The 25,130-nt window shown below is 39.4% G+C and overlaps 1 protein-coding gene across 1 annotated transcript in view; it reads left to right on the top strand.

The window, feature by feature from the left end:
• Window positions 1-24,272, top strand: part of gcgrb (glucagon receptor b) — a 37,403-nt gene extending 13,131 nt beyond the window's left edge. The window contains exons 2-14 of the mRNA XM_026358790.2: window positions 15,120-15,260; window positions 15,419-15,515; window positions 15,598-15,705; window positions 16,548-16,636; window positions 17,081-17,187; window positions 17,616-17,772; window positions 18,197-18,356; window positions 19,074-19,134; window positions 19,376-19,445; window positions 20,746-20,834; window positions 21,013-21,157; window positions 21,775-21,816; window positions 22,148-24,272. Coding sequence (XP_026214575.1) covers window positions 15,207-15,260; window positions 15,419-15,515; window positions 15,598-15,705; window positions 16,548-16,636; window positions 17,081-17,187; window positions 17,616-17,772; window positions 18,197-18,356; window positions 19,074-19,134; window positions 19,376-19,445; window positions 20,746-20,834; window positions 21,013-21,157; window positions 21,775-21,816; window positions 22,148-22,576 — 1,608 coding nt within the window. The 5' untranslated portion in view covers window positions 15,120-15,206 and the 3' untranslated portion in view covers window positions 22,577-24,272. The remainder of the gene's footprint in view (window positions 1-15,119; window positions 15,261-15,418; window positions 15,516-15,597; window positions 15,706-16,547; window positions 16,637-17,080; window positions 17,188-17,615; window positions 17,773-18,196; window positions 18,357-19,073; window positions 19,135-19,375; window positions 19,446-20,745; window positions 20,835-21,012; window positions 21,158-21,774; window positions 21,817-22,147) is intronic.
• Window positions 24,273-25,130: the final 858 nt, after the last annotated feature.

Genomic DNA, 25,130 nt, shown 5'->3' with positions numbered 1-25,130 from the left:
GTCTAAAATGGGCTTTGAAGCTTCCTGAGGTGGTGCTTGTTGTGACCTAGGAACTCACTGGACATTTTGAAACAGCTATTACAGGAGTTGCTGGAGGTGTGTTACTTCAGAGAAGGGAGATTTATGATTGCAGGGGATTATCTGATGCCAAAATGCTGGACAGTGTTTTATGATGCTATGAAAGATTGTATGACTCAGTCATCGTTTCATGTTTTTGGAACAATGTTCAATTTATTTTTCAGCTTTAAAAGTTCAGAAAGCTCGGTTGTGTTGGGTGAAAGGTTGAGGCTAATCAGGGTCCAGATGATAAATAACAGCAGTGATCAATAAGGTGCTCTATATACGCATAAGGAACTTCAGTGTGTATGAAACATGCCTCAGTAAACTCTCGGATCAGCCGCTCTTCTCTTTGCCTCATGTTGTGTTGCTCAGCATCAACCTGTCTTACGCGTGTATCCCTTCTCTCTTCATCGCCGTAATTGATTTTCCTTCATTTTTTCTTACTTCTTAATCTTATGAAAGAAAGAGCCCGAGGCTGCTTTGACAGGTGAACGAGGTGTCGTGTTGAGCTTTTAATGAAGACGGTCCTCCCAGCTCTCCTGCTCTGACACCGACGCCGCAGCGCTATGACTGACTTCTATTACAATTTAACAGGTTCCTGCTGGAGCTCTCGCCATTTTTCCTTTCAAGCAGAAAGAGTGCTGTCATTGACACCTGCCTGGTCTGATTCAGTCTCAGTAACACTTATTTGTGTCTCTTTCTTTCTCCTTATTTCATTCACACACACACACACACACGCACAAGTAAACCGTTGTGATTGAGAGGTGTTGGGACTGTATTAGTCCACTCTGATTGGTGTTGTTGACAGAACAATAGTCCTGCTGAGGTATTCTTCATGTATCAAGGCTGTACTCTGTATGCAGTCACACAAACACCCACCTACACACACTCACACACACACTTCTGCTGAATTCACCTCAGGTGTTAAGTCCAGTTAGTTCTGGGCAATTTATAACCTTTTACTTTGATCCACAGACCAGACACAGACATTGATGCAGTTACACACCCAAAGCTTGTTGAGTGTAAATATTAGTGTGTAGACGCAGGCGTGTGTCACTGCTGCTGACTCTCTGCAGAGCTTGGCTCTGTTTCCAGGGGACACTGAGATGAAGCGAGAGAGAAGAAAGGAGAGAGTTGGGGGCTATTATAGATTGAACATAGCAGTTCAGGTTACTCTGGCTGCGTACAGAGACGGCTGAGCAGTGAGCAGTTCAGTGACCATAGAAATACAATAATCTAAACGTACTACATTCTAATCTTACATGAGCAAAAGCATCAAAGTAATACTATTACACAAGTATGAAAAGTAAAAGAACACATGATGCAGAAATGTTTCATTTTGAAATAATTTCAATAATATGTTTTAATAAGAGATATTATTGCTAAACTTATTTATGTGTAGCCATTTTTATACACTAAACAGTTTTATAGTAAAGTTATGCCTCTTATTTTATTTTTTTATATTATATTATATTATATTATATTATATTATATTGAAAACAGAAATGAGAGTAAAGGCACACTATTTAATTAAGCCCCTCTTTAAATTCTGCAATATTGTTACTATAAAAGTGATCTTTTCTATCATTTTGCATTACATTAGCTATTAAGTCGGAGCTGACTGAACTGAGCTGTATTGTTTTAAACCAAAGTTGCAGGTGACCTCAGACCAGACATTATTTAAGACCTACTAAAGCTAGAGCCTTTGTCACCTGTTGTTTGTAGCAAATCAGTTGAGTTGATGAAGAAACTGAAGCATCTCTTTAAACTCTTTAAATGTGCAGTACTGCTCTAACCATATCTCCAAGCTCACCACTTGTCAGGCGTGTTGTGGTAAGTCGTGATTGGTCAATGGGAGATGGTAAATTGTATTTTCTAATTGTTTGGATAAACTGGCAGCATAAATACACGTTTACAAAAGCAATAACATCTAACATACCATAATTAAACTGACATCACAATTACTGTGGAGCACCTATGATGTGCCTGGCTGTCCCTTTGGGTTCTCATGTAATGGAGAGCTGTGTGGTGATGCTCTCCTTCCGTTGAAGCCTCTGGGGCTTTTCTATCCACCGTTGTTTGTTATGTTATGATGTGACATACTAGTCAGTGCACCGATAGTATACATATGACATGTGGAGCTTTGTGTGCAGGGCTGAATACACGTACACTTTATTGTGTTAAATCTGAATTAATGAAATAATCATTTTGCTCATCAGTCTATTCCTCATAACCCTTAATGCATTGTGCAAATTTAAAATCAGTAACTGAAATCTTTCATTTACAAAAGGATTCAGATCCAGTTTGTGGCCATGTGCATCCTGTTTGCTTTAATATTTGTCCACAGCTCGACTGGAGTCTGTCTGTGGCAACTCACGTTGACTGGACATCGGTATGCATGCACAGTATCTATAGTCCCACTTTATGTCAGGACAAAAGCCAAAACATGTAGTTCAAGAAACTATCTACGATTAAAGGGATAAAAAAAAAAAAAATATGTGGCAAAAAGAAGGCTAGACATAGACCAGAGTTGAAAAAACTATTCTACATCTTTGAATTTTTCCAGAAGCACAGTGGCCAGAGCAGTGGTGAAATAGAAGAAGTCTGGTTTCAGCAGGACTCTTCCCGGAGTTGAAACCCAGTAACTGGACAAAGAAGGACGTTGGTCGGGGAGATGATCAAGAATCCAGTAGTCAACCTAACAGAAACTTCAAAATCTTCTCAGTAACACTCAGTCAGCCCTTTATAGCGGAGTGGCTAGATGGAAGCCACAGCATTTCAAACACGGAAAAAGAGGAACAGAGGAAAAATGTTCATAGGTCTGATGAAACAAAGTAAAACTCTCTGAGGAGAACACTAAGCACTGTGTACAGTACAGCAGTGTTGAATAATACTAGCCCCACGGTGGAAAATGGTGGTATCTCAGCAGTGGGGACAGGGACTGACAGGATTTCTTAGAAATACAGATGTGCTTGAACAAAAAGGTGCTCTAGAAAGCATTGAAATAATAAATAAATAAATGTGTGTTTCATTTTGTTATTATGAATCATTAACTGTAGATTAATGGGCAAAACTTGTGATTTACAACACAATAAAGTCTAAAGGAGTCCAAATACATTTAAAACCCACTGCAGTATATGAGTGCACATTCAGCACAGTAGCAGGTCTACCTATTTTCACCTCTAATTAGGAAAACTAGACACTACATGAACAAATGTGAACCGTTGGAACCGGGTGAACCGTCTGACTCTCTGTGGCGAGACTCTTATCATCAAATACCTCCACAAGCCTGCGCACACATTGCACTGACGTGGGCAGTGAGTGGAAAGTTGCTGATTTAAATTTCTAATTCACTCTGTAGTTTCCACTTTTAGAATTCAGACCATTCAGGACCCAGCCAGTGGCATCTGTATAAAAAAATATAGCAGATGGTAATCTAGCGAGGAACATTTGTTGGTTTAGCATGATGGGACTAAGCAGTGCATATGGGATCACACAGATTCATGGTTCACACACAGGTGCTTCGTCAGATCACCTCAACTCAGACAATGGCCTCAACCATGATACCTAAACTGAAAAGAGGCACCATTAATGTTGTTAGTACCTTTCGTGCTGTAACAAATCAAAGTGTCTGCTGTAGAAATGGTTTATTCCTACATGGCATCGACAGACTCCTGGCACAGCTCAGTCAGTCAGCTTCAACCTGAGCAGGGCTTTAAACAGCCAGAGTAAACGAAAACACCTGCGTAGATGTGTGGAGCCTTTAATCGTTTTAAGATTTGATTCCTGTTTACCCTGGGAAGGCCTCTTTCTATACTGTCTCCACACTGAGCAGAGCCACCTGGCTGTTGTAAACACTCCTTAGGATTCCTCCAACTTCCCTGCCTGATTAAGAGCCTGTAATTCTGAGAAGGTGATTCATTTGAGTGAGAGGTTAGCGGTGTGGCTTCCTCTACGACATCTACTTCTGCATTTAGGACAAAGGAAAGTCATTTTAGTCCACTTTGGTGCAAATTGGCCGTGTAAAAATGATTTCTTAAGCGATTTACTCACAACTCCTGTCTTCGTTCTTGCAGAGACTCCAAAGCAAAGCAAAGCACAGTCAGAATGTCCTTTGTCAAAAAGTTTTGAACATCTAGAATTCACATGATTGGATTCACACACACGTTCATGTTTGTATCAACAAAACTGATTGATTCACTCTAGTCCTGAGCAACTGGGAACTAATGTAGCATTTTATCATTTTCGCACAGACGTCACTTCTTTGCATTTAAAATAGTGACTTTAATTTAACAGGGCACATAGTTGTGAACACATCTTGGTAAATCTGATCTGTAATTGAAATATAATTTGAATATAATTTAAAGTGAGTTACAAAACCAAAGAAAGTTCCTTGGGTTTTGAACCAGGCTCTTCAGGATGCAAATGTATGCACACTCTGTCTTTGTGTCTCACACACACAAATACCCACACATGCAGAAACACACTTGTGTTTCCAGATGCCTCTGGCACGTATGGGTCTGTTTAGTTTTATGTAATTATCTTTTTTCACTAAATCAGAAATGAATCTCATCTTCAAAAAGTGACCCATCCTTTCTCTGTTTACTTCACTCACTTATTGCGACAAACAGAGAGAAAAGAGAAAAGAAAGAGACAAGTTCACTTTCATTTTTTAGAATTAATTACAGTGATACCTTCAACTGGTTGGAACGTATTCGCCACGTTTTCTACCGTGAATGGAAATCATTAACACTTCTGAATAAACCCTTTCAAAAGTACAACAGCATCCACTATATGTTAGTATCTGACATTCCTATTTACAAAACATAATGAAAACATTTGGTTTATCTCAACTGCCACTGGTTCAGCTATAAAGCAGTATTTGATATCATGAAATCATTAAATGTCTTCACAGTTTTTAAATAAAAGCTCTTTATGGGACATGGCATAGTTTTGATTTTACCAATGTGATGTATAAGAAAGGCTGGTAAATGCATCTACTGTTAGAATACACATATCTGTAGTCAATCCCCTTAATTAAGACTGCGTGGGTTCGGTTTAACCAGATTTGATTAACAGCTTCTATTATTAGATTGATTTAATCAAACATCACTGGTGCACAGAAGATGTGGTGTTACATTTTTTTCTAACACTAGTGAGCACCAACCATTTTAAACCAGGGAATAGAGCAACTGAGAAATAAGCTGAAATACAGACATCTTTGATGTGAAATCACCAAAAGCTGGTGTTACAGTGGTAAAATAAATGTTGTGTGGCACATTCCACACTGGGAGACACAGTATCTACCCCTCTGAAAGAGATTGTCCTCAAATTTGAATGATTAGCCGCAGTGTTTCCTAAGCTTTATATAGTTGTATATTTCAAGAGTTGGCAGAAACAGCTTTGTCGTGTTTTTAAAGGTTGAGTTCACCAATTTTCACCAATGTGCATGAATCATATTAAACATTAAACATACTGTACCTCTGTCTTTCAAGTTGAAAAGGAGGTCTTTAGTTCCGATTATATCAGTTTTTGAGGTAGAAGCAAGGGAGAGTTTATTAACATTCACATACAGTATAGTTTACTTCCCAACCGTAAGCCACCCTACAAGTGTTATCAACAGACTTGGACTTGATCTAAGTCAAAGAATAATAAAAAGTCAATTGTGAGCTTTTAAGTATTAATATAAAGGAACATAATAAACCTTATTGAGGTAGAGACAAAAATGGAACCATATACCATAAAACAACATTAACATAAGACAAAATGTGTGAGGAGGAGGTGGGAGAGACAAAACGATGTAAAATGTACCAACACCATATTTGAATTGCTCAAATGGTGTTGGTATATCCATGCTTGCAAAATCATCCACTGAAGGTTTTTAATTCCCCAAAGAGAGGCCTGGTTATGTGAGGGGATCTGATCTCACTGCTGTCATGGTAACTCTTGGCGACAGTGCCCACATCAACCTCGAACAATACAGTTACATTTCAAGGCTAAGTTTGTCTTGTTTGTCTTGTTATTTCACAATGACCAAGAAGTGGTTTAAAATGCAGGTCATGTTTTCTGGAGTCTTAATTCATTTTGCCAAAATGTGCTCTGTAACAGCTTCCATGGTTTCTACGGCACGCAGGGATGTGGAGCCCTGAACTGCATCCTCTCCAAGCTATGCACAGTTCATTATTAAGCAAAACATGATTTTTTTCCAGCTTCTGGGCTTTGTAAGTAGCATTCATTTTTCAGCGTGGATAATGTCCTTATTTTATCAAAACGGCGTCCTCATAAGCATCGATTATTTTAGGTTCATTGCGTGTTATTCACCAGTTTATTTTGAGAGGCTTGATTTAAGGATGCAGACTGCGTTTTGTGGTTAATGACTAATGTGGGCTGATTTTTACCTAGTTTTTCAACTCAATTTTCAGAACTCAGAAGCATAAAAATACCGAATGACAGATTACTCTGATGCATGTAAAGCATTTATATGAAATCAAATAGAAAAGGTTCTCCAGATGCTATAGGCAGAGTAAAGAGTGAGGACAAAAAGTGTTGACAGTTTCAACCTCAGCAGGTCTTCATCTGGAGAGAAAAGACATGTAACAATATTTTATACAAAGTAAAATTACAACTACTACTTATTACTACCACTAAACACATTATTATCATAAAAAGAAGAAGAAAGAATGACAACATTGGAAGCCATCAGTGGTTCCATCTGTAAGGATAATTACAGTGTCAGGTTAGAGAGGGTTTATCATTATTTTTCAAACCAGCACATTTTAGCATTTCTATTCAAAGCTGTTTTTAAGGCAGTCCCCCCTCTGGTGAACTGGTCTGTTTTTGCTGCTGTTGAATTGCTTATTTATGTGTATTTATTACCCGTGTTCAAATCTGAGAAGTCTTCTGCAGCACATTAGGGCAATATTTGTATTTTTGCAAAACTAAATATAGTACAGATAAACATATTAGATTATTTTTCAAAAACCTACTATACTGGCTCTGGCTCCAGTTCATCATCATGCGTCCTTACTGTCTTGTATTTAAGTTTGTGGCCTCAGTTTAAATATATCCTAATTAGAGTTTGCTATCTAACCCAACTGAAGAACTTGTTTGCTATAACATCACATACGAACCAGACCTTTTCTGTAATTTACAGTTTTCTGGAGCAGTTGACTGCACTTTATGGGTTATTATAGGCAATATGCTGTCTCTAAGATCTGACAGAAACACTTTTGAGGTTGTCTATCAAATTCTGTTTCCCCAGATGAGAAATTCTTCATCCACTGAAGATATTAAAGAACAACTTGAGTTATGGACTCTCTATTTGCACAGTAAACACTGCCCCCACCATCATCTTCTTTGTTTCCATGAACTGCGTGGGCGCCATGATTGGTCCGTTCCTTCAAACAGCACGTATGCATGCATGAAAATTTGTATGCAGGCACATCCATACAGGGTTATGGAAACTGCGCAGCAAACTGTTTTAACAGGTAGAGTACAGTTGATACAGTTGATTTTATACCTTCATCCCTAAATGCAACAGCTGGCATTTTAGATTGATTTCTATCTGTTATTTTGTGTTTTTGCATCAGTGCTGGTCATTGTGGTGTATCAGCATGCCATAGACCATGCTGTGTCCCCCATGTTTGTGGCTATCACAGGTTTGATGGTGTGTGTCAGGAAGTGTTTAGTTGCTGGATCTTTTATGAATATGTGACAGGCAGGTTAAAGGGTAAGCTTGGACATGACACCCACTCCTTTTGTGACCATTCTCCCCAAAATGATTTGTGGGAGACACAGCCGATCAGCCTCGGCTCGTCTGTTCTTTTTATAGCTGGCTGCCGATTATTCGTATTCATCAACCACCAGTGCTGAGCAGTAATACAAGTCTTCATAACAGTTATGTGACAATTTTTCCATCCATCATTTATCTTCATCTTCCTGTCCTCTTAAGGGTCGTGGGGGTGCTGGAGCCAGTCCCAGCTGTCACTGGGTGAGAGGCGGTGTACACCCTGGACTAGTAGCCAGTCTATCACAGGGATGATGTATAGAGACACACTCACATCAACATCTATGGGCAATTTCGATTCACCGATTAACCTAACTCATGCAAACACGGGTGATTGCTTGCTATTAACAAATAATGTAATGAATCATATTATTAACACTTTGGAATTTGATTTGTTGCTGTTTAACTAGTAGTTAGACGTGTGTTTCAGTAGCTCCATCTAGTAGCAGTATTCAAAGCAGAAGTATGTTTATGTTGCTGTGTTCTTGTCATGCTGGCAGAAGATAAAGCTGGAAACAGTTCCTCTAGTGGTAACATCAAAGAATCCAAGTAGTCCCAAGTCGACGTCTTCTGCAAAAGTGAGCTAAGTAATAGCCTCACTCTGCCAACCTGCTATTTTGCCAAATAGCTATTTCTGGTTCGTTGTTTACAAGATGTTGTAGGGTTGTCCATCCTTCCATCCGTCTCACTTTTGTGCAAGTGATATAGATAACGGCTCAAGAGAATTTCTTCAAAATTGGCACAAACGTCCACTTTGACTTAAGGACAAACTGATTTGACTTTTATGGTTAAAGTTCACAAAGGTCACTGTGATCTCACGAGAGTAAGTCAGTGGGAGACAATTCCCAAGATTTTTAGCTTAGTTTGAGCGTGACGTGAATGGAACTTTTTACGCAAAATTAGTATTAAATCTAACAATCAGAATACAATGTGTCAACAACAATAATATTAATAATTTTAAAGTAAATAATGTCTATTGCTTCTGAGAATTTACTTTACAACTAATAACCCCAGTTCATCTTGATATTATCTGTATATTTCTTTCCTCCATAGTACTTCCACATACATATTTTGTTCATAATACCTCAATGTAAAGTATATTTTATCCATAGTACTTCCACTTGTACATTATGTCCATAATAGTGCTTATCTTGTACATATCATAGACACGTAAATTCAGCTTCTACATGTGTAATGTCATTTAAGTTTAATCTAATCTAATCCAATCTTCATTGTGAAGCGAACATTAGATTAACAATAAAAAACTTAATGAATAACATTATTAATTTAACAACTCATATATTCAGGTTATTCAGAAGAGGGCACCACTTTGAGTTTTTCTCTGTTTGCCATTTGTTGGTGCCTTATCTGTGTGTGTGTTTGTGTGTGTGTGTGTGTGTGTGTTGGCAGGGTTATGTAGTGCCATCTGTTTCCATAGGAGAGACAGTTTGGATGTGAGCGATGCAAGGCTGAAGGACAATATATAGTGAGCAGGATATCTGTGGTATAATTGAAGCATTTTTATGGAGGAGTCCAGGGAGAACAAGGCTGAGGATTTAGGGTCTGGCTCTTGGCATTCTCCACAGGACGCAGAGAATGGTATGTACTGGCCAAGCCTTCTTTCCCATCTGCTCCCTGTCCCAGTCTATCTTCCTGTGTCTCTTATATTCACACCGGACTTTTATGACATCTGGACACTGCTGGTTTTGTCCACACTCACCTTGGATCACTTGCATTTAGATGAAGTGCTAGACAGAAATACCTCTTTAGACCTAATGTAGTGATCAGCTTAAAGCCAGTGGTTCAGTGGTACCCAGACTTCTTTCTAACACAGATGTGTCTGTGTGGAAGTGGTGATGATTTAAGCAGGACATTTTTGTTGGGAGCCAAACTACCTAAATCTTTTAGTTTCAGAGCTGAGAATTGACTCTGCTGTATTTTACACATTCAGAGAACAGTTAACCGTCTTCATCCTCTAAAATGGGAGATACTATGGGAATTTATAGTACCACCATACAGAAGACTTAAGAGTGAAGCTCATCTGCTATTTCTGTGTGTTTTAAACCCACTGTCATTCCCAAAGGGAAGGGTTGGTGTTTCCCACTGTACTGATCTCCCATACGAGCCAAAACAGACAGGAAACAAGATGATTCCCCCTTGAGAAGCATAAGAAATGCAGTAATAAGGAAGGGAATAGGGCTGGATTCTCTGAAAACCTTCGCCCTATGGAATTTTCCCCCACTTCTGTAAAGCCACTTTGCTTCTTTGTGTGTGAAGAGTTATAAATTAGAAGAGTGGGAGAAGGACAAGGAGGACAAGCCACAGATGAAGAGACAAGAAGATGTCTCTCGCTCTGCTTGTGAAGCATAACATCTGCTGAAAGTGCAGATTCTGGGTGATCTCCGTCACCGGGCTGAGTTTAAGAAGACATGATGTTACTCTTGCATGTACGCACACACACCTGCACACATATCATCGTGATTGTCACTAGCCAAGTGCATAAGATTTGTCTTAAAAGACGGCAGAAAATTACTTTATTTACGACCTAATGGATGGGTTTCAGATTTGTGCGCATGGCTTTATGATCTTGTAATGTAACGTTATCACCATATTAAATGGTCGTTATCAGTTGTTGTGACATACAGAATTATGCTTCAGTAGTGGAAAACTGCACCTACAGAACCGGTAGGCCAGAAAGTGCATACCATCAATGCATGTTATAATAAACCCTGCTTAAGGAGGAGGTACTATATAGTAAGGGTGGATGACAAGGCACTTAAAAAAAAATCAGCAGACAGGTCATTCCTGTTTCTGTTATTTCCTATATTATAAAATTTTCTCGATCCCCTAAAATTAGGGATTTTTATTTAAAAAAATTAGTTGTAATTCCCACAGTGTTCATACTAAATTTTTAACCAAACTCGTAAAGTATTACTGTTAACAGATCTATTGTAAAAGTAATTGTATTTATATATCTATACTCAAAAAGTGAATAGCAGGTGTTGAGAGCTCACCTACTGTAAGCTGTAGTCACAAAAAAAGCATGTAGTGGTTAAATATAAGCAAGTTCAGCCATAATCTGCAAACATAAGTAGTGTATAACCAAATATTTAATCAAAATTAATCAAATAATTATTTGATTACTTAATCATTTTATTTTAAATTGAAGTTTTTTAAATAGTTTTGCCTGATAGTCTACTTTATTTATGAAATAACAAAAACATCAAATTCTCATTTTGATCAAATCAGATAATTTATAATGTATAATATTTATACAAAAGAATGTAAGTTTTTGCAAAAGTAACTTAACCAAGAAAGCTACACTAGGTGCTAAGCAAACATGAGTTACACAATGTTACGCGACACCTGGACAACTGGGCAGGAGAAAGTCATGTACAGTGCAAAGAGGTTTTACTGGAGGGCAGACAAATGATATTGAAGGGCTAGATTGACATACTGTAGGGCTACGATATCCGTCCTGCATGTGGAGCAGAGCTGCAAAGAAACGGCAGAAACATCATAATTACAGCTCCGTTTAGCTCCATTACAGCCACTGCACTCCTGTCTCTGGAAACACCTACATAGTGTCCATACTCTACCTAATTGTCTGCTCCTCGTCATATAGAGAGGCTCATTGATTTAAACAACATAATTCAGAGGTGCTTGCGGAGGGTAATGCAATTATTCAATAGCACTATGCCACAAATAGACGTGAGCAGATAATGGCGGACTGTCTGATGATTTGCCGTAACACCTTCCTACTCCGCTTCCTTCTACCTCTGTCTCTGTTTTTTCCTCCAGGACGTTCACATTGTGCACTTAAATGGAAATGTGTGGGAGGAGAGGACAGAGGCAGGGTCTAACTTCTGACACACGGTTACAGATAGAGAAATAAAATGAAAAACCGAGCTGTAAGGATGAAAAATGTGAATGAAAGACAAGAAGACAGACTGAATGACATGATTCATATACCTGAGAACAAATTACACACTGGACAAACAAGATCAGAACAATAACACTCATTCATTTAGCCAGTCACTGAATGACTCGCATGAGGAACTTCTTTCCTGTGATCTGTTGTCATGGTCATGAGTTCTAGACCAAACTAGTTGAACTGAATGAAAGTTTTCTAATATGTATTAAATGTTTTGACAGTTTTGTGATGCTGAGGTGTTGACTTTGACAGTAGGTAGTGACACCAAATGACATACTAGTTGCTTTTGAGGAAACATTACCTTGTACTGACAGTACAGTAGTACAAAATACTTTAATCTGCCACCCAACAGTGCGTGGTCACTGTTATCTGATTCTCTCTCTCATGACGCACCATACATTTTTAATGTGAGACGGTTCAGTTATCGTTATCTTGATGGCAGTACATTTCCAGTATATATCTCAACATTGATGAAATCAGTGAACACACTGAAAATGTTTTCCATGTTCTTTTGTCACGTCAAGTGGCACATCATAGATGTTAGTTTTAATTGCAATTTAGAAAAACTCCTCCAGCTTTTTTTGGAAATAAAGTTTTGTAAGTAGTATTATTAAATAAATAAAATGTACAGTTATGTATTGCTCAGTATCTGTTTCAGAGTTTGTTCAATTAGACTGAAAAGGACTCTGGTACGGAGTGAACAACCTCTGCAGTGTCAAGTCTTTACTGGACAGTCTTACTGTAGCTATACATGTATATAGTAGATGTCCTCATCTAATGTTCCATTGAACAAGATCAGGAGAGAGTACAATAAAATTATTATCAAAATCCATTAACATGTCATTTTTATTAACAGTGAGCACATTTTTACCATTTATTGATAGTAGAAGCACTGTAGCTACAGTGTATTACGTTAGGAGAACGAGGTTTAGCTTTTCCTATAAAAGGTGATGACACCTTCGTAATCACCTCTGTTGATTACAGTTCTGCCCGTCAGTGTTTGTGCCTGAGGCGCTCACATTGGACTAAAGGTTATTTCTACTGCGTATGGCTCAAGCAAGTTCAGCTGGAAACCAGGGCTGAATCTGTTTTGTACAGAGCAGGATAATCATCAGTGTGGGTTAAAATATTAGAAAAATAATGTGGTGCTGAATTTGGATCTTGGATCTGAATGTTGTTCCAATGTGAGTGATATAAATCACAGAGGAAATCTCATGGATTAAAATGTTTGAAATTTCTTTTCTTTTTGTGGTTTTCATTTATCAACAGATGACGCAGCTGCTCTCTGGATAATTTGTGTTGTGAGCTAAAAGTGCAAAGTACAGCCTGTGATTATCTTTTTCACTTCCAGAGAAGGGGAAGTAATTAGGTATGTGTGAGTGTATATGTGAGAGAGAGAGAGAGAGAGAGAGACAACAAATAAGTAAATAATAGCTTAAACTTGGTGTCCTAAAGCAAATGTCCACATAGCGGTTGTCACAAAACAATGAGCACTGAGTCACACACACGTGTGTTTTGATTTACATGTGGCTTTATATTAACAGCACATTTTTTGGAATACTCCAAAGGAAAGGCTGTGACTCACGCAGGCTGATTGTGCTCATACAAATCAGTGAGCATGGTCGTGCAGATATGTCCTTTCTTTTCATCTCTCGCTTTGTCTTGCTCTCAACAACACGCGCAAGCACACGCATTCAGCTCTGTACACATCAGATGACTACGGGACAAGGAAACTGAGCTTTTCCAACTAAATTCAAATGTAAAATAGATCCAACCCAGTTATTTATAAGGAGGATACGTGCATCTGTAACAGCGAGTAATACAGACTTACAGGTATCTAATGTGATGTGTGTGAATGTATGTAGGGGCCAGAAGATGATATGTATTGTTCTTCATGGCATTTTTAAGTGAATCATTCACTTCAGAGTTTGAAGGGCACTAGAGCTGAACACCCATAACATCCAAACTGTAGCAATCCTGTTGTTGTTTTTATTCCACCACGAGATAATTTGTGTTCTGAGAAACTTTCACAACATTTTGGCCCCCATTTAAAAAAAAAAAAGACTATAAACACCTCAGGAAAAAAATGAAAAATGCTGTGTCATCAAGCAAGGCAGATTTTTCCTCTCCCAGAAGAGATGACTTCTGGGAGAAAGAAAAAACAAACATTACATCCAACCACAGTGACACATTTGACCCTAAAGCAGCTACTGAAATATGTTCTGAGGATTTAATTGCCAGTCTTAATGCTCCTACTGTGTTGACATGACATCCATTATGCTATGGGTCAAACTGACCTGCATCATTTGAAATACACAATTCACAAACCAGTGCAAATTAAAATTTTATAACGACCTGTCAGTGAATTTAGAAACAAGAAGAACAAGAAGATTACTTGACATTTACTGTGTGGTATTTTCCTCAGAACCACATATTTGAACTTAGCGGCACACGGTAGGATTCATTATCTGGCAACCATGAATGTCTGTTTGTGGTAATCTAATAAATACTGTAGATACCTGTATCCTTTTGTAGTGCAATCCAACATGCATACAGTGTTTGAGCTATAGTACGCATTGTAGGATTGCCCAAGTCCAGTAACATCATTCACATATTCATACTGACTTCAGGAGTTTGTCAACTGTTCGTCTGTCCTTCTGATTTCTGTCTGGTTGTCTTTGCTGCTCATGTGATAAATGCTACATATGGTTATAAAGCAAATGAGTTATTTGGGATGCAGTTGTCTATAAACTCTAGGGTCAGTGGTTCGACTCACAGCTCCTCCTGGCTAGATGTCGAGGTGTCCTTGGATAAGACACCGGCCCCCCACAGTAGCAGTGCCATGTACTGCAGCTGTCCAAACAAATATTTCCCCCAAAGAGATCAATAAAGTATGTCATTATTAATGTACCACCACAAGATTAAAGATCTGTTGCAGGAAGGAAACACAACAGTCGTTCACAACATTGACATTTGCTCTGTGGTCCTTTTAAAATGAAGGGACTAGTCTGTGCACTGTGATAACATGTCAAGCTATCGATGTTCATCTTAGAGCTTTGCCGGGTAGCGCAATTCAGTAAAGTGGACCCAAGCACACAGATGGGCTGGCGATGCAGAAGCAAAGAGACTGGAATAGAATGGAATTTGAAACGTTTTAGCCAAAAATGTTTCCATGGTTAAGGTGTTTTTTGCAGAAACGTTTCAGATTTCGTTTTGTTCTCCAGCTCCGCAGGTGAAGATGCCACCGCAGCAGCAGCCACTTCCTTCAAAATCACACACTCACACAAATAACTCTGGCTTTTGGCTTCTTTAACTGGCTTCTCCATGTCGTGTGTTTAGGCCCTATGGTGAGATAGGGTCAAGACTGCCTTATGTGTCGGGTCTCCCCCGGTCCCCTCCGACCCCCATCCTCCCAGCATCAGTGGGATGTCCCAGGTGTGTTTCTGCTTGGCCTTGCTCATGCTCTGCAGCTGCACAAAGGTACAAATCCCAACCTTTCTTTTGTCCATACAGCCACACAGACTGAGATGTCTCTTTCTTTGACCCTATAAATCCAAATCAATAGCTACATGACAGAGAAGCTACCACCGACTACTGTGGTAGAGCTGCTGAAGGTTGGCACTTTTCTCTTACTGCAGGTCTCCTCTACCAACTCCCTGGAGCTTGTAAAGGAGAAGTGGAGCAGCTACAAGAACAAGTGCCTTAACTACCTGAACGCCACACCTCCTGCCACAGGTGAGCCCAACTTCTCCCCCCATAAGCTCATGTCTGGACAAGATCCATGTGGGAGATCTCACAGGTCAGGTCTCTCCTGCAGGGCTGGTGTGTAACAGGACATTTGACCAGTACGCCTGCTGGCCTGATGGACTCCCGGGAACCACTGTCAACGTCTCCTGCCCATGGTTCCTGCCATGGTTCCATAAAGGTCTCTGTATGTGTGTGTTTGTGTGTACAATATGTTTTTGTACAGTTTAGAGTCTATTAATCTGAGAATTCAGCTGATTTCCAAAGCTTTTGGCAGGAGAAGCTGCTGGTTAAAAACAATTCTTCCTTTTTCTACAATTATGCAACAACATTCTCATGTTAAGCTATTATAAGTGACGAGTTTTGTAACCACACAAGGATTCATCATCTAACAAACACAAAGTCCTAGCGGTGTATCTTGTCTACTTCACAGATGATTGATGCACTCTGTGAGGTTGAGATGATGGGAGATTATTCCCACTTGCTGGAAATTTAATTCCTTTGTGGTCACAAAAATACGTCTGATGCTAGCCCTCAGAAATCCCTTGCAGGTTTGACACTTTTGCAACAGATTAGTGGAGCAAAGATTCTGTGGTAAAGCCGTAAACAAACCATGATATATATGATACTCTAATTAAAAGGTTTACCTTGTAACAAAAAGATGGTCCTTGATCCATTCATAAAAGCTGATTTTATGAGCATGTAGGCCTGGTACTCGATGAATAAATGAGTTGTGTAGCTGTGCACAGAAAATTAAGGTCTTTAAATTGCGTATGAAGGCCAAATCTTAGTCAGCCACAACGCCACACTCAAGCTGATAATGGTGTGAAGTCTTTGTGTTTCCAGCAGCAGCACACCTGTCCTGGAGATTTCTGAGTCATTTGACCTTGGTGTACAGAGTTGAGACTCGCAGGGGTCTCACCATGTCTTCTTCCAGTGTCTGTTTGCTTCCATTTCTAAATTTTACTCACAAATCCATTCCTAAAATGAAACCTCACAGAATGTGTATCTCTGTGTGGACAGTTCAGCATGGTCTGGTCTACAGAGTGTGCAAGGAAGATGGTCACTGGGCACAAAAGAATACCAGCGAATGTGAGGACGACCCTGGTGAGGTGTGTGTATACAGTGCAGTATGTTTTTTGTGTGTGTATATATATTAACTTGAGTGTGTGTGGCCTTCCTTGTAAAATAACTGTCGACTCTACAGTTTAGATTTGCACAATTTTTCTCCGATCAAAAGCAATGACAATTTGTAAGAGAACATCTTGACTTCACGTTTAGTGTGTGTGTGTGTGTGCTCTGTTTTTCTGTTGACATTGTGGGGACCGAATCCCGCATTCACATTGTGGGGACATTGTTCATAGAATTCACTGAATCATTGAACTTTGGGGCGTATGTCTTTGTTTAATGTTAGCATTAAGCAAGTAGTGGTTATGGATAAGGCTGGGTTAGTCAACACGAAACTCATATGAGTAAAAAGCTCATGAGGTTATAAAGACAATTGTGTGTGTGCATGTAAAGACAATACAAATGATGTTTCTCTGTTGGCTCTGCAGCAGCAGTATGGGCGCATTCTCAGCCACTTACGGATCGTGTACACAGTTGGCTACTCTCTCTCTCTGGGAGCTCTGCTACTTGCCTTGGGAATCCTCATCGCCTTCAGGTGAAATAAGTATGTTGTGTAAAGAGGGGAGGAAAGGGGAGAATGATTAATCTGGACAGAGGGTTAGGGAAGCTTGTGGAAGGAGAAAGAGAACAAAGGAAGAAGGAAACAAAAAAGGGTATAGAGAGTATTAAAGAAGGGAAATATTCAGTGACAGGCATAATAGTTTATAAAAATGAAAAGAAAAAAATCATCCAGTCAAAAGAAGCAATAAAAAAGGCCCAACTAAAGGTGGAAATGGGAAGGAAAAGAACAAGAAAAGGAAACAGTCAGGAAATCAGTGAGGTGCATCCCTTAATTTCTTGTTATGGCTTTCTTTGCATAGAAGGGCTTGCAGCATAATTTTGGTCATGTACTGTAGCATGCAGAGCGAATAGTCAATACAACATATAATTAAAAGCCATCACATGCTGTCACCTCTGCACTAGGAAGCTCCATTGTATGAGGAACAACATCCACATGAACCTTTTTGCCTCCTTCATCCTGAGGGCCGTGTCCATTCTGGTAAAAGACGCCCTGCTGACCCTCACACTGGACCCCACGAGCAGCAGCGACAACCAGACACAAGCCTGGGTCAACATACCGGTCAGACCACGCACACCGCAGCAACCTCCTCTGCTATGATTCATGTTCATGTCGAGCTTTTGTGGATGACACTAAGAGGTTGTAGGGGAATGCTCACTGAAAACATTTTCCTCCCTCTGCAGTGTGGTTACGGTTTGGCAGCTACAACCACTTGATTAATGGAAGGGACCGAGCATAGTACAAATGTCAAACTGGCTAATTATGAGGACACACAACCCACAGAGCTCATCCACTACAATATTTGAACATTCAGGAAACACGCCTATGTATTATATCAGGACAGCAATTCTAAGCAGTTAATTCAACTGAACTGAAAACCAATAGTTGTCATAACATATATTTTACTTTCATGCTGCTAAAGAAGATGTCTCCTTGTCTTATTGTTTGCCTCCTCCCCACCCCCCTGCTCTGTGTCCTCTGTTAGGCTGTAACATGGTGTCGTGCCGCCGTGGTGATGATGCAGTACAGTGTAATAGCAAACAACTATTGGCTGCTGGTAGAGGGCATTTACCTGCACAGCCTACTAGTCATCACTGTGTTTAGCGAGAGGAAGTACTTCTACAGTTACCTGATCATTGGCTGGGGTAAGAACCCACAAAACAGGTTATTACACAAATACAAAAAAAGAGGTACATCTGTAGATTAGTACTGTGACCTTTACCAGTTAAACTATCACATATGCATAAGCAACAAGTCGATAGATATGGACTAGTGCAGAGCAGCTGTATAGGCAGACAGGTATTAACAGACAGGAGTTGTACCTTAAAGAAAAGTATTTATCCAAACATCATTCTGTGACAGATAAGTGCAAATAGTTGTTCAACTGAAACAAAACTGAATCTAGCTGCTACTGAAAACTTATCTTTTTTAAACATCTCAGTCCTCAGAGCAGCTGGAGTTTATTATATCCACTCATCTGTTGTCCTGAGGTCACATTTTAATTTTCTCATTGCTTTTAAATAAGCAATGACTGCTATGATGCACATGCAGTATTAACATTTCAGCCTGCTGTTCTGAGATAACAACTTAATTGTATAATTATCTTGATATGTCATATAACATTTTTTTCCAGGATTATGAAAGCTCTGTGAGCATTGATAACAGATCTTGCCACAAAATTAACTCTAACTCATGTTAGTGAGCTGAACAGATGAGATGTCGCTTTAATCCAGTTTGGACAAAGACAGATCACCCAAACAGCTGCTGACTCATCACTTTAACACTGTAAACCTATCTGTGACTAGCTGTGTTGTATTGTCAGCTCTTACAAAATCTGTTAACATTGTCTGTTTATTTTTCAGGTGCACCACTCATATTTGTTCTGCCTTGGATCACAGTGAAATATCTGAATGAGAACGAGGAGTAAGTTGAATCGATTTCTTATCATCCCAGTTTAGATGAGACAGCCTTTATCGGTGACCTGTGACAAGGGAAGATGCTATCTAATCATATTATGGCATATGAATGTGTGATGACTCTTTGGCTGCAGCATGAAGATCAGAATCACTTAGATCTCAGCAAGATGTTACAGAGTAATGTCTGTGTGTGTGTGTGTGTGTGTGTGTGTGTGTGTGTGTGTGTGTGTGTGTGTGTGTGTGTGTAGGTGCTGGGAGAGGAATATTAACATGGGATACTGGTGGATCATCCGTTCTCCTATACTGTTCGCTTATCTGGTAAGATTGTCTGTCTGCCTCCTTTGTTCTCTGTCTGGCAGTTTCCAGTTGTGCTACAGTACGAACACACACGGCTGCTGACATTTTTCAAACTGCTTCTTATCAAATGCTGCAAGTTACCTTAAGGAGCTCAGTGTGTGGGATTTTTCAGTCAACCTGAACTGAAAAATGACCCGGATTTAAAACTGTGACATTTTGGAACAGTCTTGATCAGAGTATTTGCTTTAGGAGGCAAAGTAAATCCCTAGAAGTTCAACTTTTGTGAATGTGGACACGTGAATTTTCATTATTGACCGATAGCATATTGCTTTGACAGTGCTGAATTTTGAGAGGACAGAAATCTGAAGAGTCTAACAGAGGAAGCTATTAGACAGTAGAGTTTTAGCTGTGTGGCAGCATTCACCTTTACCAAACCTCCTCTGCAGAAGCAACTGCTCCATAAAGGAACAATAGTTACTGACAGTCATTGTTAAAAACTGTTACAATGGTGAATAAAATCTTAGAGAAGTGGAGGGAAAATAGAAAGAAGCTTTTGGCAGCTGTGATCATTCAGTGCTTTAAGAGACAAGAAATGAATGAATGAATAAAGTTTAATCTGTGACTTCTAGTGCAACACTGTTTCACACAATTTCATTACTGGGACCAAGTAATTATGACAAAGTAATTAAGTTCACAAAGATTCCCACCCTCAGCCCTGGATGGTCATTTATATGATGGCTCTCTTCCACTCGGGTGTACGCACACACACACACACACACACACACACACACACACAGGATAAAGCTGTGGAGTTCATCTTGTGTGTTTCGTACCTCTTGTTCCCATAGAGACAAACAACATTATGGACAGACACAACAACAGCAGCAACCTTTGTGTAAACACACACAACACACAAACCTACACTGTGTAAGTATACAGTATGTAAGTGTATACATACTGTACGTGCTGTGTGAAAACATTCTCTATACAGTAATCACTAAAACCAACGGCTGACAGATGAAATGTCACATGTCATCCTACAACAATCCTAAACACAACCCTGTGGTTCACACACACACATTCACACCTAAGTACACACACACACACACACACACACACATGTTACCAAACTTGGAGCGCAAATGTAATAATTAATGCTCTCTGTCAGCAAAGGGGGTTCTGCACTAAATCACAATTTGTGTGTATGTGTCCAGGTCAAATCCCACAGACCACAGATGACAGACATAATGGACATTTTAGGAAGTTTCTGTCTCCCCCTACATTGTGCCTCTATTTAACTTCACTCCCTTTCTTATTTCAGATTAACTTCTTCATATTCATCCGAATTATCAAAATTCTGATGTCTAAACTCAGAGCTCATCAGATGAGATACACTGACTACAAGTTCAGGTGAGAAAAACAGTTTCCTGTTTCTGAAAGAAAAGCAATGTGGGAATATTTGCTGGGACGATTGCAGTTTGACGTAGATGACCTTTTGTACTCATCTTTCAAACCATCTGTTAGCATCAACACTTCTGGTTTCTTGTGATCGACTGTTTCTTATTTCCATTGTCCTTCTCTGATCCAGATTAGCAAAGTCAACTCTGACTCTCATCCCCCTGTTGGGGATTCACGCCATCCTCTTCACCTTCTTCATTGACGAGTCTGTGCCCAAAGGCTCCATGCTGCGCCTCATTCGTCTCTTCTATGACCTGCTGTTCAACTCCTACCAGGTCAGACGTTTGGGGCATACAGGATAAATTTGAAGTCTGTTGTTTCTACACATGCATTTTATCAGTAGTGTCTACTAGACAGTATCTCCTACATACTATTAACTATCATGGTAAATGTAGTTCTTTCCTCTCGAAACATCTGCAAAACGGATTTCTTGAAGTTTGAAAACCTTTTATCTGTATTCACTTGCTAGAAGTCCTCTGCTTGAACCACTGCTGCTTCTTTGCAGTCACCTTGAGCAGTGTGAAAACACACAGCCAGGAATGTAAATGTCATCACCAATATCCCCTTGTGTGGCTATGATAATGTAGGAAACTGTGGCTGACTCATAAAAACATTGCTCAGTAGCAACACTACTGGTCTCTAGTGTATATACACTGTAAACTAGACAAAGAACAAGGACAAAACTAAAGTAAAGTAGACATAGGACCCTAGAAAGGATTATAAACATAGAGATATACCACACGTCTTTATATTTTTTTGTGCAACAGTGGAGTTCTTTGTGACTTATAGACACACACAGTATATTCACAGTTCAAAATACGTGAAACATTATTTTCTCATCCAGTACCACAGATTTTATTAAATTATGTTGAAACTCTGAATTCCCTTTCAGGGCCTGCTGGTTGCCATCCTATACTGCTTTGTCAACAAAGAGGTGAGATAGATGAGCTTTCATGCTGAAGACCACCTTAATTTAATGTCTGCCATTACTTAGGTTTCTTTTTTTCATTTTGTAAATAAAATAAATTACATTTTTCATCATTACTGTTCCTAATCGACCATTTTATTTCTCTAAAAGCTCAATTTTGATTTGTCCTGCTTTTTTTTCTCTTGTCTATCTTGTCTCTTGTCAATGATCCATCTGCTAATCTTTAAACTTTTTCGTGTGATCTTTGGCAGAAGGCATTCATCAACTGAGGTGCTCAGTGCCTTATTCAATCGCATATCTTCATATGTGTCTCTCTTCTGTCCCATCGTCTCTGCAGGTGCAGTCGGAGATGCTAAAAAAGTGGAAGAGGTGGAAGCTGGGCAAGGACATCGACGAGGAGTACCGACACACCCACAGCCACACGCCACACATCAAGAGCGGGAGCATTGCCACTGGCAATCTGCCTGACTTCCACCAAAACAACATCAGCAACCCCAACTCACCTTGCCTCAAGAAATCTCCAGTGCCACAGAGCAGAGGCCCGCTTTGCTCCACCGTACCAGAGGAAAACCGTCGACTGGTGGTCTCTTACATCAATGGTAAGGGGAAAGGAAAGGCCAACAAGAGCAGGCACACCCTGAAGTTCTCCTTCATGCCACACCGAGGCAGTACTAGCCATGCCAGCACTACCACAGAGAGCACGTGTCTGGAAGCGAGGGAGCAGTGCTGCTCACACCCTCTGGAAGGAGAGGAGACAAACGTCTGAGAACAACCTGCTCCGAGCCCGTCGTCACGAAAACTGTTTATCATGTGCCAACAAGACGGCCTGACTGAGAATGAGCAGAGCGAGGAAGTGGTCCACACCCGTCAGGACGTTCGCTGCTGCATAATGTGGCAGGAAGTAACGTTTCAGTGTTCTGAAAATGAATATTTATTGGTTTTGGGACCTTGAACAAAAAAGCACTTATTGAGATCAGACATCAGAAAAGTTTGTGAAAAAGAGTGAAACTGTAGCGGGGTTCAGTGTGTGTGTGTGTGTGTGTGTGATTTTCTTTCAAACTCATCACTGTGCGGACATGAGGACAACCATAGAAAGACACACATGTGTGTGCATATGGGGACCGGCCTTTTCAACACTGACCCTGCTCAAATCTTTCCATTTTTGCGGCTCTTGCCATTGTGAGTCATGCTTGTGTGTCTGTTTGCAGCAGTAAGTGCTCCCTTGTGGTACTCTTCTACTGTTACTTTTGTTTTTTTTTTACATGTTATGAACCTGAATGTGGACAACAGCATGCATGACTGCTGGAGTGTTGGTCGTGGACATTTTAGGAAGACAGAAGTGAGTGATTCAGTGGAGACAAGTAACTCTTATCACAGTGTTTGCCCTGCAGAGGACATTTTGCAGAGGACGGATCATTTCATCTTCAGGACTCTGTTGTAGGTTATTCTGGTTAATAAAAAATGAAACTAATAATATATCATAAAGGGTTCTTCATCAGCTGGGTAAATCCATTATTTATGCACATTCCTTTCCTCTCTTTTTTTTTTCTACCCACTCTATATTTTTCCTTCTAAAGGTTTCCCTGTCTGAATGTATAGTGGATGAAACAACATTTAAGTGTATATATGTAATTAGAAATGCCACTGCATCTGTTTTTATCTAGTGATTAATTTAAATTATCAATTCAGATTCAGAGTAAGCTTTTTATACATCTCACTGCAGTTAATCAGATATTCAGTACATCAGTGTGGAAACTGTGATTTCTGATGTTTACTGAAAAGTTCAATGAAAGTTACATTGTTTTGAAGTCTTTTAAAGTATGTACACATGAAAAAAATACATTATGTGTGTATGTGTGCATTTTGAGAGAGGTTGCAGCATTTCATAGCACAGCATTTGAAAATATTCCATTGAAAAGAGTAACACATTACCAGTGGATGAAGCACCTCATTTGGAATTGAAATTGAATCATTTCATCTTATATCATGATGCAGAAAGCAAGATGTGCCACGCAGAACCACTTCTATCAGTTTAGATATAAGGAGAGTAGCACAGTTCACCACAGATTGGAGACCTTTGGTTCAAAAATTGACTGAATTGAAGTTACAGAAAGGCAAAGGCTGCTCAATAAACTTCTTCATCAAGCATAGAAAATGAATATTGTGTTGGGAGGGTATAAGAGAGCGCAGTGTAGTGAAAGGCAGATGGGAGGGTGGAGGTCGATGTGTTGTTTTTGCTCACAGTCCAACGCAGCAATGACAATGAACATGGCTAATTATCTTGAGAAAAGACACTGTTGTTACAGAACATGATTGTACCCGTCCTTTCACATAAAATGCTGCAGTTGTGAGTGGGGCCCCAAAGCAAACAATGTCAAAAGAGAAAGCAAACAGTCAAAAGCCTAATTGTCATGTCTCATATGTCTCTGTGGATCCAATTAAACTGAATTCTTTCTGTCAAACAGTGTCAGTGTATATTGTGTAAATATAAGAGCAAGACAGTCGTGTTAGAGTGCTGCCAATCAGGAGCTGATATATGTGGGAAATCTTCTTCTGAGCACCATATTCTCCTGCAAAGCCAATCAGTAGACTTACTAATCAATCAACACGCGTGTTTCCATAAAAAAGAAACGCAACAGGAAATTATAACGGTTCGTGTTCATAAGCACATTAATTATGTATTGATCACACACAAATATCTAATATTACAGTATTATATTACAGTATTTACATATAACAAAGAGTAACATAGTTTGTGGGAGTGGATTGATTTTGTATTTAGCTTTAAGGTATATTAAGTGTTAATATACCTTTTCTTTTTAAAATAATTATTGCCATTTACGTTCTCGTGCCCTCTAAAAAGAATATTAATGACAATATTAATTTTTGTTACGGCAAATTTTGTTCCCCCAAACAATGTGTTTATTTTAAATGACAAAGCCGTCTATCAACTGTAGTAATCATGAGGTGATTGATAGCAACAGAATCATGGAAATGATGTGTCAACAGAACTAAACTGCCGTTCATTTCCTGCTTCTATCCAACATTTGAAGCACATTATTGTAACTATGACAACAGAGGTCCTGAAAAACCACCATTTTTGTGACTAAACCTAAACATAGATTTTGAGAAATGTATTTATTGTTAAATATTAATTTGAGACTGTTTTTAAAATTATTTCAAATAATTATGTTCACTGCATTCATAAAAAATAATAATAATAATATAATAAGAGTTTTTCTTTTGTTAGGCAGAACAGCTTTACTGTAGCTCCTCTGATGTCCACGCTGTGAGACACCAGGCTAAATTAAGAAGGTACC

The sequence above is a fragment of the Anabas testudineus genome, chromosome 1, assembly GCF_900324465.2.
Source record: "Anabas testudineus chromosome 1, fAnaTes1.2, whole genome shotgun sequence".
Taxonomy (NCBI): domain Eukaryota; kingdom Metazoa; phylum Chordata; class Actinopteri; order Anabantiformes; family Anabantidae; genus Anabas; species Anabas testudineus.
Note: the sequence above shows the minus strand (reverse complement) of the source record. Positions and strands in the feature narration are given on the sequence as shown.